Below are 15,892 nucleotides of genomic sequence, written 5' to 3' on the forward strand. Positions count from 1 at the left end.
TGAAAGATAAAATAATTCTTTCCATTCTTATTGACACAGATACATCCCAATACAGCTATGTAGTCCAATTCTGTATACTAGAAAGTTTCCTGTTGCTATGTTGGGGATATGAAGGGTTGCCTGCTTCAATGTCCCAAAGCTTATGTTGTTAAACATTCTTGAGTTACAAACATAACAGCTGCCTGAAGATGTGGAATATAGAGGAAGCTGAGGAATATATAGAGGAATATAGAGGAATTTATAAATAAATTACAGTCAATCCAATATTTTTTGTCCATGTTCTCAGGTGACCAGGAACATCAGCTGAGCCATGGAGACATGGTTGAATCAATCATCTTCAGATGACTTTGTCCTCTTAGGCATCTTTTCCCACAGTCCCACTGACCTTGTTCTTTTCTCAGCAGCCATGATGGTCTTCATAGTGGCCCTCTGTGGGAATGTCCTCCTCATCCGCCTCATCTACATGGATTCTCGACTTCATACACCCATGTACTTCTTCCTTAGTCAGCTCTCCCTCATGGACCTGATGTTAGTCTGCACCAATGTGCCCAAGATGGCGGTCAACTTCCTGTCTGGCAGGAAGTCCATCTCCTTTGTAGGTTGTGGCATACAAATGGGTCTTTTTGTCTCTCTCGTGGGATCTGAAGGGCTCTTGCTGGGACTTATGGCTTATGACCGCTATGTGGCCATTAGCCATCCACTTCACTATCCTATCCTTATGAGTCAGAGGGCCTGTCTCAAGATTGTTGGGAGCTCCTGGGCCTTTGGGATAATAGATGGTTTGATCCAGATGGTGGTAGTAATGACATTTCCTTTCTGTGGCTTGAGGGAGGTGGACCACTTCTTTTGTGAGATGTTATCCTTAATGAAGCTGGCCTGTGCAGACACATCTATTTTTGAGAACTTTGCTTTTGCTTGCTGCATCATCATGCTGTTTCTTCCCTTCTCCATTATCGTGGCCTCCTATGCTCGCATCCTGAGAACTGTGCTCCACATGTGCTCTACTCAAGCTGGTAAAAAGGCTCTGGCCACATGTTCCTCCCACCTGACAGCTGTGTTCCTCTTCTATGGTGCAGCCATGTTCATCTACCTGAGACCTAGGAGCTACAGGGCCCCAAGCCATGACAAGGTGGTATCTATCTTCTACACAGTCCTTACTCCTATGCTCAACCCCCTCATTTATAGCTTGAGAAACCAGGAGGTGATGGGAGCCCTGAAGAAGGGGCTGGACCATTGCAGAATTGGCAACCAAACCTGAACTTCAGGCCAGATATTGTGACTCTGTGATGTTGGATAAATAAACTCTATGTGAGGTTCAATGATCTTATTAATAAAAGAATCATGAAACCTGAAGCCTTGGAGAGGTCTTTTTCAATCCCAAGGAACTATTAGATGACTCTGATTGGAAAAAAAATAAAAAGGCTTTCCCCTTCCATTGTTTTTGAACTGATCATTTTGTTTAAAATGGAATGCAGGATTTTGTAAACTCAAGAGCAGTGTGGAAATAAGACATTGGGATTTTGGTCTCTTAAATTGAAATTGTTCATACTATCAGAGAATGCCCTGACCCTAACTTCCTCACTGGTAACCTCCACCATAGAGTCAGAGCCTGCTGCTGCTGCTGCTGCTAAGTCGCTTCAGTCGTGTCCGACTCTGTGCAACCCCATAGACAGCAGCCCACCAGGTTCCCCTGTCCCTGGGATTCTCCAGGCAAGAACAGTGGAGTGGGTTGCCATTTCCTTCTCCAATATATGAAAGTGAAAAGTGAAAATGAAGTCTCTCAGTCATGTCCAACTCTTCGCGACCCCCTGGACTGCAGCCTACCAGGCTCCTCTGCCCATGGCATTTTCCAGGCAAGAGTACTGGAGTGGGGTGCCATTGCCTTCTCCAGAGTCAGAGCCTACTATATGCCAAACACATTGCTTTGTTCCTTCTATGTTTACAGAGGTATCACTTGTGTTTTATTTATATGTATAACACAGATATACCCTCACACTACTGTCTTAGATGAAATACTTCTAGATGACAAAAAAAGAAGTTAGTAAAATTCTTTAGAGAATGTGAATGCTTCACTCTAGTACCAGAATCATTATAATGACTTTCTCAAAGAATAAAAATGCAGTCTTTTAGATCATGATGAAAGAAGTAAGTACTTGCTTATTGGTATATTCACATAAAAATATGCATAAATGTTATATATACATATATGCAAACTTCCAATGAAATCAGTCATTTTTTTAATTTATTTGTTTTTAACTGAAGGATGATTGCTTTACAATATTGGTTTGATTTCTGCCACACATCAACATGAACTAGCCATAGTTGTATATATGCCCCCTCCCTCTTGAAGCTCTCTCCCACCCCGCTACTCCTTTTCCTACCCCTCTAGGTTGTTAGAGCTCCAGTTTGAGTCCCCTGAGTCATATAGCAAATTTCCATTGAATCAGCCATATTTTATCATTTCAGTTTCTATCAATAAACTAGGAAAATTAGCTATATTATTTTTCTTTGGGGGATTAAGATTGAAACATAAATGGGAGAATTTGATCTGTTATTTCAAATTTATTTTCACACACTTTTATTTGAACCACTGGGATTATTTGTACTCATATAGCTAAGCTCTGGACTAGCTCTTATACACATTTGCAATAAAACCATCTTTTCCTGGGGTAAAAATACTCTTAGTTGCATGCAGACAGAAGAGAAAGGATAGAACTGGGTTCTGGAAGTTGGACCAAGCCACAGGAAGGCATTTGCTCTGTGTTCTGTTTTCAGGCTTGGAGAGAATGGAGACTAGAGAATGTCATTAGCAATGACACTAATAGTAATTATGATTCTTAGGACCAACCAGGGAGAGCTGACTTGATGACTCAGTTTAATGTCACCATAAACATTTCATGGTGAACATCATTCACTTTTTGCAGGCAAGAAAACTGGACCTCAGATTAGTTAAGTCACTTGTCCTCATGCCCCAGTTTTCCTCTCCACATCCCCCAGGGAGAGTTTGTTGGAGCAGCTGAGATGAAAAGAGAACTTTGCAAGAGGCTTCCTTCTGTTGGAGTTTAATTTGCAAACTGAGGGGAATGATGTAGCACGTGTGGAGTCTCTGGAAATTTGTGAAAACAGAAGTAACTTTCCTTAGTCACATCAGAGGGGAGAATGATGGATGGCAGTGAGGAGTGGCAGAGAATAAAATCTCTGAGCCCGGAGGTGGACCTGGCCCAGTGAGGCATTTTTTCCACTTCCTCACTGGCTCCCAGTAACAGGCACCCCCTCCTAGTCCAGTCCACTCCCACAGTGTTCCCCTCATGGATGAGGATGAAAGTCCTCCTTGTGCTATAATTTTTGTTTCTGGAAAGCTTTTTCTTACCCCTAAATATTCTGCCAGAGTTTTAGGATGAAGCTCTCTCAGGTTTTTCTGGGTTCCTTTTTTCAGATCTATTTTCTTCCCATTTTAACCAATCAGTACATTTCTTCAAAATGTTTCTACAACCCTGTGGATGAGCACCCCAAACATCTTCATCAACTCTTATTTTCAAATGATAAGAGGAGATATTCTAGGGGAATTCTGACTGTGCAAGACTTTCTTTCTTCTGGAAATTTCTCTATTCTACCTTTCCTAGGCCCCTCCCTCCAGTTCAGGCCCATTTTCTTCAAGGTGATGAAGATAAACTGGTTTACCTACAAACCCAACTGACTGATCAGAGCAGCCCTCCCTGGATTGTGGAGTCAGTTCACCAAGGACATTGTGCCCCAGATTGGAACAACGCCCCCTGACCCTCTGGCACTTCTTGGTGTTATTGACTAGAAAGTTTCTATAAAACATTCTCCCTTTTTTAATATATTCATTTACCATCTCTGTCATTGGATATTTTAAAATGTTCTTTATTCATTATCTTAAAAACTGTTAAGTAAAGTATAAATTGATACAACCACTATGGAGAACTGTATGGAGGTTCCTTAAAAAATAAAAATGAAATTACCACATGACCCAGCAATTCCACTACTGGGCATATGCCCTGAAAAAACCATAATTCAAAAAGACACATTTACCCCCCACCAATGTTCACTGCAGCATTATTTACAATAGCTAGGACATGGAAGCAACCTAGATGTTCATCAACAGATGGATGGATAAAGAAGTTGTGATACATAAGCACAATAGAATGTTACTCAGCCAGAAAAAGGAGTGAAACTGAGGCAGTTGTAGGGAGATGGATAAACCTAAAGTGTCTCATATAGGGTAAAATAAGTCAGAAAGAGAAACACAAATATCGTATATTAATGGATATATATGGAATTTAGAAAAACAGTACTGATGACACTATTGCAGGACAGGAATAGAGACACAGACATAGCAGACATAGCAAACAGATTTGTGGACACAGTTGGGGAAGGAGAGGGTGAGATGAATTAAAAGAGTAGCACTGACATATATATACTACCACGTATAAAATAGATAGCTAGTGGGAAGCTGCTGTATAGCACAGGGAGCTCAGCTCACTGCTCTGTGATGACCTAAAGCGGTAAGATGGGTGGGTGGGAGGGAGCTTCAAGAGGAAAAGGATATATGTATACTATAGCTGATTCACATTGTTGTACAGCAAAAACTAACACAATGTTGAAAACCAATTATCTTCCAATAGAAAATAAATAATAAATAAATATATAAAAGATAAACTTGATGATTAAAAAAAACTGTTAAGGGGAGGATTGAACCACGCATCCCTTTTCTGGATGAGCTTGTCAAAGTTTTGGGTTTTTGTACAGACAAAAACACAATTCTTGCTCTTGTTGCGAGCAGGCTGGTGTCAGTGAGAGCTTCCTGTCCCCCACTGTCTGAGTAGGAATGGTATTGAAACCTGAGGAGTTCAGGGTTCCCATCACTTCCTTAGGGTCTTGACTCGAAGGTACCGCTCTTCCCACCTCAAACCATTGGACAACTGTGTGGAAAATGTGATGGCAAGTGTGCAATCTGTGAGTCTCTGTGAGTCCTCTATGCATCCTGCACCCTGATGTGCATATGCAATGTGTATAACTATGGCTGTTACCAGGGATGCTCTGTGATTGGTAGAGGCCTTGAGTTTGACACTGGAGTTCATCACCCAAGAGAAAGATAGAGATGGTTGCCCAAAGATTGTCAGTTTGGGGAGCTCTAAGGCAGATCTCTTCTTTAAATGCAAAAAGTATGGCTTCAAGAAGAGGCGATTGATGGGCTGCCACTTCCTTTCCTCATCAAACTGCTGCAGCTGCCAAGACAAACGCCTATGACTGCAAGCAGAAAGGAAGTGGAACACAGAGCCTCAGCTGAATTGCCTATTAGTACACTAGAACCTATCCACCCTTTCCTCTTCTCTCACTCAGAAGTGGTAAGAATGGAAAAAAGATTCTTCGCAGCACATTCTGGCAGGCGGTATCAGAGAAAAACTGATAGATTAGTTTCATAGTGTTTCTTAAATTCAAGAAGCAAGGCTGTGTTATCCACATCGAAAAGTTCTTTACACCAAAACCCTCTAAAACAGAAGTATCATTTCAGTCTTCTGTTTGAGGAGTTGACTGTGACACTATCTGCAGTGAGACGCATGTCTTACAGCAGCTCTGATAGCAGTTGTCCTTGATGAAACATCTGCAGTGTGGTGGAGAGCTCTAAGAACAATAAATATAGACATTTCATCTTGCAGTCATATCACTTTTCTTTTAGAAAATTGAAAACCCTTTCTGCTGCTCTTGTATTTTAAAGTAGCACACTGACTTTTAAAAAATTTTTACTTTCAGTTCAGTTCAGTTGAGTTGCTTAGTTGTGTCTGACTCTTTGCAACCTCATGGACTGCAGCATGCCAGGCCTCCCTGCCCATAACCAACTCCCAGAGTTTACCCAAACTCATCTCCATTGAGTCAGTGATGCCATCCAACCATCTCAAGCTCTGTCATCCCCTTCCTTTAAATTCTATTTAACTCATTAGTGAATGGGAAAAGTGAAAGTGAAGTTGCTCAATCGTGTCTGACTCTTTGCAACCTCATGGACTGTAGCCTACCAGGCTCCTCATCCATGGAATTCTCCAGACAAGAGTATTAGAGTGGGTTGCCATTTCCTTCTCCAAGGGATCTATCTAACCCAGGGATCGAACCCAGGTCTCCCACATTGCAGGCAGACGCCTTACCATCTGAGCCACCAGGGAAGCTATCAGACAGTAAAACCAGTTCTAAAAGCAACTGAGTCTGCATGGGCTATCAGAAAATTTCCTTTAAAAAATCAAAGAATATTAGAATAAGATTTCTAAGGTACACAAATGGTGAAAGTCCTATAAGATAATAAAACCATAACCTTTATAGCTGTGTTTTCTACTGGACATAAATCTACAAGTTAACATGGAACTTCACAGGGCCTGGCCTTAAGTTAAATAGCAAATATAAACACATACAATAAGAATTATTTTTCCCTATCATCCTTCTAGCATATATCAGCAAATGCATGAAAACAGATTCTCAATTTTTGCTGCTATCAATGGAGAATCAATTATCAGTCATGTGCAGCACAGAACTAATCTTTCCCAAGAACTAAAAACAAAAGCAAAGACACAAATACAGGACATCAAGAACAACAAGAAAATGAAAACCAGAGAGCCAGCAAAGAAAAAATTCTTAGCCCCCAGGGAATCATTATTCTGGGAGCCATGCTTGGGTTTAAGCAGCCCTGAGGTACACTTCTTCAGCAAAGTTTACCTGTTCCCTCAGGTGAGTCCACTCAAGCAAGTATATGGGACCTCCAAAGCTGTCCAAGCATAATTTTTTGAAAGGTAAAAACCTGACTCTCATATAAACATAAAAGAAACATGTCAAGTATTTTTATTTCATTTATATTAATTGATGAAGCAAGCAATAGGATGGTAAAGATGGCTCAAAGAGTAATTGAAGAGTTGAGAGTATGGGCTATCTAATAAAGAGCTGACAGGATAAAATGCTAGGTAAGGTAAAAAACTTCATGACCCAGATAATCACGATAGTATGATCACTAACCTAGAGCCAGACATCCTGGAATGCGAAGTCAAGCAGGCCTTAGGAAACACTGCTACAAACAAAGCTAGTGGATGTGACAGAATTCCAGTTGAGCTATTTCAAATCTTAAAAGATGATGCTGTGAAAGTGCTGCACTCCTAGGATGACCCAGAGGGATGGGGTGGGGAGGGAGGTAGAAGGGGGGTTCAGGATGGGGAACACATGTAAACCCATGGCTGATTCATGTCAATGTATGGCAAAAACCACTACAATAATGTAAAGTAATTAGCCTCCAACTAAAATAGATAAATTTTTCAAAAAAGAAAAGAAAGTGCTGCACTCAATATGCCAGCAAATTTGGAAAACTCAGCAGTGGCCACAGGATGGGAAAAGGTCAGTTTTCATTTCAATCCCAAAGAAAGACAATGCCAAAGAATGCTCAAACTACTGCACAATTGCACTCATCTCACACACTAGTAAAGTAATGCTCAAAATTCTCCAAGACAGGCTTTAACAGTACGTGAACTGTGAACTTCCAGACGTTCAAGCTGGATTTAGAAAAAGCGGAGGAACCAGAGATCAAACTGCCAACATCCATTGAATCACTGAAAAAGCAAGAGAGTTCCAGAAAAACATCTATTTCTGCTTTATTGACTACACCCAAGCCTTTGACTGTGTGGATTACAACAAACTGTTGAAAATTCTTAAAGAGATGGGAATACCAGACCACCTGACCTGCCTCTTGAGAAATCCGTATGCAGGTCAGGAAGCAACAGTTAGAACTGGACATGGAACAACAGACTGGTTCCAAATCGGGAAAGGAGTATAAGGCTATATATTGTCACCCTGCTTATTTAACTTATATGCAGAATACATCATGAGAAACGCTGGGTTAGATGAAGCACGAGCTGGAATCAAGATTGCCAGGAGAAATATCGATAACCTCAGATATGCAGATGACACCACCCTTATGGCAGAAAGTGAAGAAGAACTAAAGAGCCTCTTGATGAAGGTGAAAGAGGAGAGTGAAAAAATTGGCTTAAAGCTCAACATTCAGAAAACTAAGATCATGGCATCTGGTCCCATCACTTCATGGCAAATAGATGGGGAAACACTGGAAATAGTGGAAACAGTGAGAGACTATTTTGGGGGTTCCAAAATCTCTGCAGCTGGTGAATGCAGCCATGAAATTGAAAGATGCTTGCTCCTTGGAAGAAAAGTTATGACCAACCTAGACAGCATATTAAAAAACAGAGACATTACTTTGCCAAAAAAGGTTCATCTAGTCAAAGCTTTCCAGTAGTCATGTATGGATGTGAGAGTTGGACTATAAAGAAAGCTGAGTGCCAAAGAATTGATGCTTTTGAACTGTGGTGTTGGAGACAACTCTTGAGAGTCCCTTGGACTGCAAGGAGATCCAACTAGTCCATCCTAAAGGAGATCAGTCCTGAGGGTTTATTCGAAGGACTGATGTTGAAGCTGAAACTTCAGTACTTTGGCCACTTGATGCAAAGAGGTTATTGGAAAAGGCCACTTGATTAGAAAAGACCCTGATGCTGGGAAAGATTGAAGGCAGGAGGAGAAGGGGATGACAGAGGTTGAGATGGTTGGATGGCATCACTGAATCAATGGAGATGAGTTTGGGTAAACTCCGGGAGTTGGTGATGGACAGGGAGGCCTGGCATGCTGCAGTCCATGGGATCGCAAAGAGTCAGATACGACTAAGCAACTCGACTCAATTGAACTGAAAGTAAAAAATTTTTAAAAAGTCAGTGTGCTACAGAATAATATGTTAAATCTTTGGGATTATTTTTTCCATCTGAAAGAAATTTACAAGTTCAGGGTAGAACCTCACAATGTCTAAGCTCTAATCAAATAGTAAGTAGCAAAGTCAAACATACATATTAGAATATTAAATAATCCTTTGACAATCCTGTGAAACACAGATACTGAAAGGATATGCCTACAATATTAAATAAACCTTAGCTGAGCTTGTGAAACGACATTGAAAGGATATGCATTTATCCTCAAGCCATATTTCCAAACTTTGGATGACTTTTAACTCAGAGCTCAGATGATATTTAAAGCCATGAAACTGGATGAGATGGTTCATGAGTTGCCTGAAACTAGGAATGATTAAGCAATCCCTCTACCTTTTTGTGTTTCCGCAAATGGCTAAGGGACTAACCATGAAAGACAACTTCATTCTCACATAGTCTAAGAGCTGCCTCCGCTCTTCCTCAATGACTTTCTTGTTTTACAAAACCCCAGTTTTCTTCCTCTTCTTTGAGACTTTCCTCATTACTAAACATTCTCTGTATTATAATAGTCTGAATAAAATAATCTCTTTAGCTTTCTAGTGCATTTTGTCTTTGACAATCACTTAGGCATCATAAAGAAAGAAGAATCTGCTTTTTCTATGAAGCCCTCCATTCTTTGCCCCATTTCCCCAACTGCATTTTCAATATAAATTATTGTATTCATTTTTAAAAGGTAATAAATACAAAACAGAGAAAAAGACATACAGTGAAAAATGTCTCCTTTTCTCCTCCTCCTTCTGCTGTCTATTTCACCTCCCAAAGCAACAATTTCTTTCATTCTTTTCAAGAACTTCAGTGTGTTCCATTGTGTAGATGAACCACAATTTATTTTACTGTTCCCTATTGATAGCCAAACTTACTCCTTGGAAGAAAAGTTATTACAAACCTAGACAGTATATTAAAAAAATAAAAAAAAAAACAGAGACATCACTTTGCCAACATATATCCATCTGGTCAAAGGTATGGTTTTTCCAGTAGTCATGTATGGATGTAGAATTGGACCATAAATAAGGCTGAGCACCAAAGAATTGATGCTTTTCAAATTGTGGTGCTGGAGAAGATTATTGAAAGTCCTATGGACTGCAAGGAGATCCAACCAGTCCATCCTAAAGGAAATCAGTCCTGATTATTCATTGAAAGGACTGATGCTGAAGCTGAAACTCCAATACTTTGGCCACCTGATGGGAAGTGCTGAATCATTGGAAAAGACCCTGATGCTGGGAAAGACAGAGGGCAAGAGGAGAGTGGGATGACAAAGGATGAGATGGTTGGATGGCATCACTGACTCAATGGACATGAGGTTGAGTACACTCCGGGAGTTGAGATGGACAGGGAGGCCTGGATTGCTGCAGTCATGGGGCCACAATCAGACACAACTGAGTGATTGAACTGAACTGAGAAGTCAGTGATCAAGAAGCAAAGAGGCTTCAGGTAAGACCCAGATAGGATTACAGTCAATATCTTGTAATAACCTCTGTGGACAAAGAATGATGCCTGCCATATCAGTAAACAAAGGATATCACAGTCATCATCGATTTCAGGCACCTCGAGGGAGAGCCCTGAGGGAACTCAGGAAAGAAACAAAGAATGCCTGCCATCTAGTGGTTACCAGTCTGCAGCCACCCCTCAAGGGTGCAGCTTTAGGAATCTCAGGATGCGAAAACATAAGATACTTGCCCCAGATAGCTGAGTTCAGTTCAGTTCAGTTCAGTTCAGTCGCATAGTTGTGTCCGACTCTTTGCAACCCCATGGACTGCAGCATGCCAGGCTTCCCTGTCCAACAGCAACTCCTAGAGTTTGCTCAAACTCATGTCCATTGAGTTGGTGGTGCCATCCAACCATCTCATCCTCTGCTGTCCTCTTCTCCTCCTGTCCTCAATCTTTCCTAGCATCAAGGTCTTTTCCAATGAGTCAACTCTTCACATCAGGTGGCTGAAGTATTGGACTTGAGCATCTTCTTTCCAATGAATATTCAGGGTTGACTTCCTTTAGGATTGATGGTTTGATCTCCTTGCAGTCCAAGGGACTCTCAAGAGTCTTCTCCAGAAAAATGTTATAGTTAACCTGAGATATCTAGTTTATTTTTATTAACAGTAACCTTTTATTCAACCATCTGCTTTTTGTTGCAAAACTAATATTTCCAAGCTCCCCTCTTGCCTCTGCAAAGAAGTTTTCTCAGTGTTACTTGAGATGCTGCCTCCCAGGCTTGATGTCCTAAAAATGTCCACTGAATGAAACACATCTCTCAACTTTTAGGTTGTGTGTATTTCCCAGTTGACACCTGTAGAGGGAAAAGAATCTGATAAATGAGATTTATATATATATATTTATATATATATATATATATCATATATCAAACACAACATTGTAAATCAGCCATGCTTCAATTTTTTTTTAATTTCAAAGAAAAAACAAGAAAAGAAAACCCAGATAAGGAACACCCCCACCCCACCAAAAAATGCTGTAGGCTTTTGAAATATAACCTCTGAGGCTCCCTCCTGTTCATCGCAGCACTTTACACCATTCATCTACATTTTGCTCCCTGAATCCTTGCCTTTGAGGACTAACTGATGAGAACATTTCTGGTACATTCACCACAACTCTTTCCTAATGGGAGTAGGGTGAGGAAACCTGAGGGCAGTTTTCCCAGGCCCTCCCTGTCTTCAGGGATCCCATGTGGGTCCTTTTGAGACAACGGCTGGATTTGTCCCAACCCAGAGCAAAGGAACCAGTAGTTGGAACAGCTCTGGTGACAGACTACTTCTTTTCTGAACTTCTGTGTCCCAGGCCCAGGCTGCGTAAAATGAAGAACAATGGTGGGGAGGTGTTGGGGCAGTTTAAGGCTGGTGCCTTGTTACATGTCACAGAGGCCAACTTTGCCAACAGTACTCAGGCAGTCCAGAAAATGACCTCTTGATTTTGGCCTTTCAGTCACCCTGATAATGGACAGGATGCTTGGCAGAGACATTATTGGAAATAAGACAAATCTAAATGCCACAAAAGCAGGGAATTTCAGAGCTAGAAGGGACTTTTCAAGATCAACTTATTCTGCCCTCTCATTTTACAGATGTGAAAACAAGCTCAGAGATGGGGATGGATGGCTGGCATCACAGAGCACGTCCCCACACTCCATGCTCAGGTCTCCCAGGCCGTGCAGCCCTGGAACTGAATCCACATGGAGTTCCAAATAGGCAGAGACCAGCCAACATAGTTGTCCCATGGATGCCAGACTCAGAATGACCCTACCTGTGAAACTTCCAAAGCAAAGCTCCCCCCATTAAGTCTGGATTGCGCCTCTGTGCTCAATTTGACCTCTGGGGGTCAAAAGGACCTCAGATCTCTCAGGTTCCTTTCCAGGGTGCCTGAAGACCAGGAGAAATGTCAAGGGAACCAGAGGCTGATCTCTGAGCATCAGAATATTTCCTGCCTTATCAGTAAACAAAGGAAGTCACAGTCATCAGGGATTGCTGTCATCCCAAGGGTGAGCCCTGAAGGAACTCAGGGAGGAAACAAAGAATGCCTGCCATCTAGTGGTCATCAGACTGCAGCTACTTCCTATGGTGAACCCTGAGGAAACTCCAATATGAAAACACAAGATACTGGCCCCAGACAGCTGAGGAGCATATAAAAGGAATGATTTCAGTGAGTCCAGACTCTTGCATCTTCCCATGAATAGAAAAGTACTACATTCCTTAACTTGGGATATCTGGTTTTCTTGAACTAACAATCATTTTTTGATGTTCCACCTACCTGCCCTTTGTTGTAAAACTTCTGTATAACTTAGCTCCCCTGCGCACTCCTCAGAGAAATGCTTTCAGGGTTACTTGAGATGTTTTCTCCAGGGCTTGAAGTCCTAAAACTTCCCACCAAATAAAACATGATTCTCAAATTCAGGTTGAGAATATTTTTCAAGTCAACACCTCCATGCCAGATGAACTCGGTACATGGGGAGCTAGTCTGAAACCTTCTCCAGAAAGCTGTTTTCAGTCCCCGGGTGGAAGGTGTCACCCCCTTCCCAATCCCTCTTTTGTCATGTGCTTCATCTCATCCTATCCTATCCTATCTAATTTGGGACATCATATTTACAGTCAGTTTTGAAAACCAGTGAACATACCTAGCTCCCTCTGATCCTCAAACCAGCCCTAGGAGGGGATGATTCAAATGATGCTCCCATTAAACAGCCCTTCAAGGAGAGAAGTGTGAGCCATGGCATGTCAGTGTAGAAAGGAATGCCAGGGGGACATTCTCCTGGCAACAGAGAGGGGAAGTTCCTGCTCCTATGATGGGAAGAGCAGCAACTGTCCTCTACCCTGGAGCCCTGGCAGATCTCCCTGGAGCTGTTGCCAAGGACATGTGGCTTCCACCAGATGGGTGAGTGCTCCCAGTGGGAGTAGCCAAGACTCCAAAGCAGGGAGGGACTCTTTCTATCGAACTTGCATCCTTGGTAAGTTTCCAGCAAGACCAGGGACCTTTATGTCCCAAGGAATGCTTGCCTCTCCCAGCAGCTCTCTTGCTGAAACTTTCCTGTTAATGAGCCTGGAGTAAGGCACAAGGAGCAGGGAAAAGGAGAGAGAAGACTCTGCACTCTGAGCAGGTATACCTGAAGCCTGAGGAGCAGGTTTCAAAGGGACCCCAGGATGACCTCAACCCTCCTTGGTCCATGTCCACCTGAAAGAGCTCCTAAAAGAGCTTTCAGAGTGAAAGGCTCAGGGCCATCTGCTTTACATAAGTTGTAACAGTTAAGAGAAAAACAGAAGCTTAGGCTGCAGGAAAATGGGGCAACTACCAACACTTTTATTTTTTCTTTAGAATCCTTGATGATAATACACAGAAACCTCGGCCCAGCAGCCCCCCACCCACACATCTACCCACTCACATCAGGCCGGTGTGTTAGTCCCCTCCACTGTTTGTGATCCCATGGACTGTAGCCTGCCAGGCTCCTCTGTCCATGGGATTCTCCAGGCAGGAATACTGGAGTGGGTAACCATTCCCTTCTCTAGGGGAATCTTCCTGACTCAGGGATCAAAACCAGGTCTACTGCACTGCAGGCAGATTCTTTACCTTTGAGCCACCAGGGAAGCCCAGGCCCCCCTTTTGTCTTTCATTGTTCTAATCCCTCCCAGGGCTTCCTCTGGTCCTACCTCAGATGTCCTCCTCCCAGCCATCCTCCATTCTTGCTGGTCTGTATATTGTGTCTTCCTATTGTGCAACCATCCCTCCCCCAGCCCCTCTGATTGTAGTGCTGGAGAGCAGGGTACTCCTCTGTCTCCTTGCCTTCCTGCTGTATCCCCTGAAGCTAAAACAAAGCCTACCCTGGCACACCTGCTGATCCAGTAAGCATTTCTCAACTTGTGCTTTGCACTTGTTAATTCGTTTAACCCTCCTCATCACCCTATAAGAACACTACTATCATCTGTTCTGCAGATGAGAAATCTGGGACCTCCAGATGATGGCTAACTTGCCCAGGATCCACCCTGATGGTGAGGATGCAGAGGGGAGGCCTGACACCACCCCAGGTGGGAGTAGTCCAGAAGTCACACACACTCTTAACACTACAACTTCTCTGCAGTCCTAAGTGCTTATAAACAGAATCCTTTGAATTTTAATTTAAAAAGACAGTTATAGGGACTTCCCTGGAGTTCCAGTGGTTTAAAATTCACCTACCAATGCAGGGGACACAGGTTTGATCCTTTCTCTGGTGAGATTCCACATGGGCAATTAAGCCCATGTACACAGCTACTGAACCCCTACTCCAGAGACCATGGTCACAACAAGAAAGGGAACTGTACCTAGAGAGCAGCCCCTGCTCACTGCAACCAGAGAAAGCCCAGTGAAGCGACAAAGCCCCACGCAACCAAAACAAAAAGACAGTTACAGCATATAAAAGGTGAAAATCTCCTACTTGTTCAAGCACCAGTAAATAGCTTTCACATCATGCACAAAACATCAACATAAACTGGCACCTCGTGCAGACACACCATGGGGTGTGTGCTTGTTTTCACCATAAACTGGATTTTTTTATTTCTGTGACATTCAGTTTTCATTTTTTAAACTATCTCATGGTAAGTTCTCTGTTTTGGTAATTTTATGTTGGATGACTTCCATCACTCTCATTCAACTTCTGCAATCTTACAATGGCTGCTCACTTCATTTAATTGACATTTCTTTAAATGTACTCATATCTTTGTTACTTATATAACTACTCTAGCTTCATCGCAAGCAATACCATCAATAAATTTCAACTTTCAAGGTGCAAGATACACACCTGCTAAGCTACATTGAAGTGTTACATGAACAGTTGTCTCTGGGTCATTTAAGTAATTTTGCACACTACACTTGTCACCCGTGCCATTCCCTGAAAAATGTCTGCACACTGTTGTGGCTTTGGTTTTTTGTTTTAGCATTTCGTAACAGCTTTCTTGAGGTATGATTAATGTGCAACAAAGTTCATTCACTGTAAGTATACAGTTTTGTGATTCTTTACTCAATCTTTTTTACAGATTTCTGCAACTATCACCACAATTCAATTTTAAGTGTTCCATTATGATAAAAATTTCCTACATCCCCATTTGCAGTCAATCTTCGCTCTCTCCTTTAGGCACAGACAACCATTGGTCTGCCTTCTGTCTCTATGGATTTTACTTTTCTGGAGATTTCATATAAATGGTAGCACTGGAATTGTCGTGTGTTAAGTTTTAACTCTGCTATCAAAAAGTCAAACACAGAGTTACCATTGCCTTCTCCGCAGAGTTACTATACAACTCAGCAATTCACTCCTAGGTACATATCAAAAAGACTGAAAAGCATGTGTTCATGCAAAAACTTACACGTGTAATATTCATACTAGTATTATTCCTAATAGCCAACAAGTGGAAACAACCCAAATGTCCATCAAATGGGTAAATAAAATGTAGTACAGCTATAAAGAGCTTCTCAGGTGACGCTAGATAAAGAACCTGCCTGCCAGTGCAGGAAACTTAAAAAGATGTGAGTTTGATCCCTGGGCCTGGAAGAGGGCATGGCAACCCACTCCAGTATTCTTGCCTGGAGAATCCCATGGGCAGAGGAGCCTGGTG

The 15,892-nt window shown here is 42.1% G+C and overlaps 1 protein-coding gene across 1 annotated transcript; it reads left to right on the forward strand.

Moving 5' to 3' along the window:
• The first annotated feature begins 310 nt into the window (after positions 1-310).
• LOC133251123 (olfactory receptor 2V2-like) lies at positions 311-1,296 on the forward strand. The gene has a single exon (XM_061423192.1). It carries the CDS (start codon positions 311-313, stop codon positions 1,256-1,258), a length of 948 nt encoding a protein of 315 aa, XP_061279176.1. The 3' UTR covers positions 1,259-1,296.
• Positions 1,297-15,892: the final 14,596 nt, after the last annotated feature.

This window comes from Bos javanicus, chromosome 7 (assembly GCF_032452875.1).
Source record: "Bos javanicus breed banteng chromosome 7, ARS-OSU_banteng_1.0, whole genome shotgun sequence".
Taxonomy (NCBI): Eukaryota; Metazoa; Chordata; class Mammalia; order Artiodactyla; family Bovidae; genus Bos; species Bos javanicus.

Coding starts and splice junctions, on each gene's coding strand:
- LOC133251123 (XM_061423192.1), top strand. CDS start 311: ATGGAGACATGGTTGAATCAATCATCTTCAGATGACTTTGTCCTCTTA.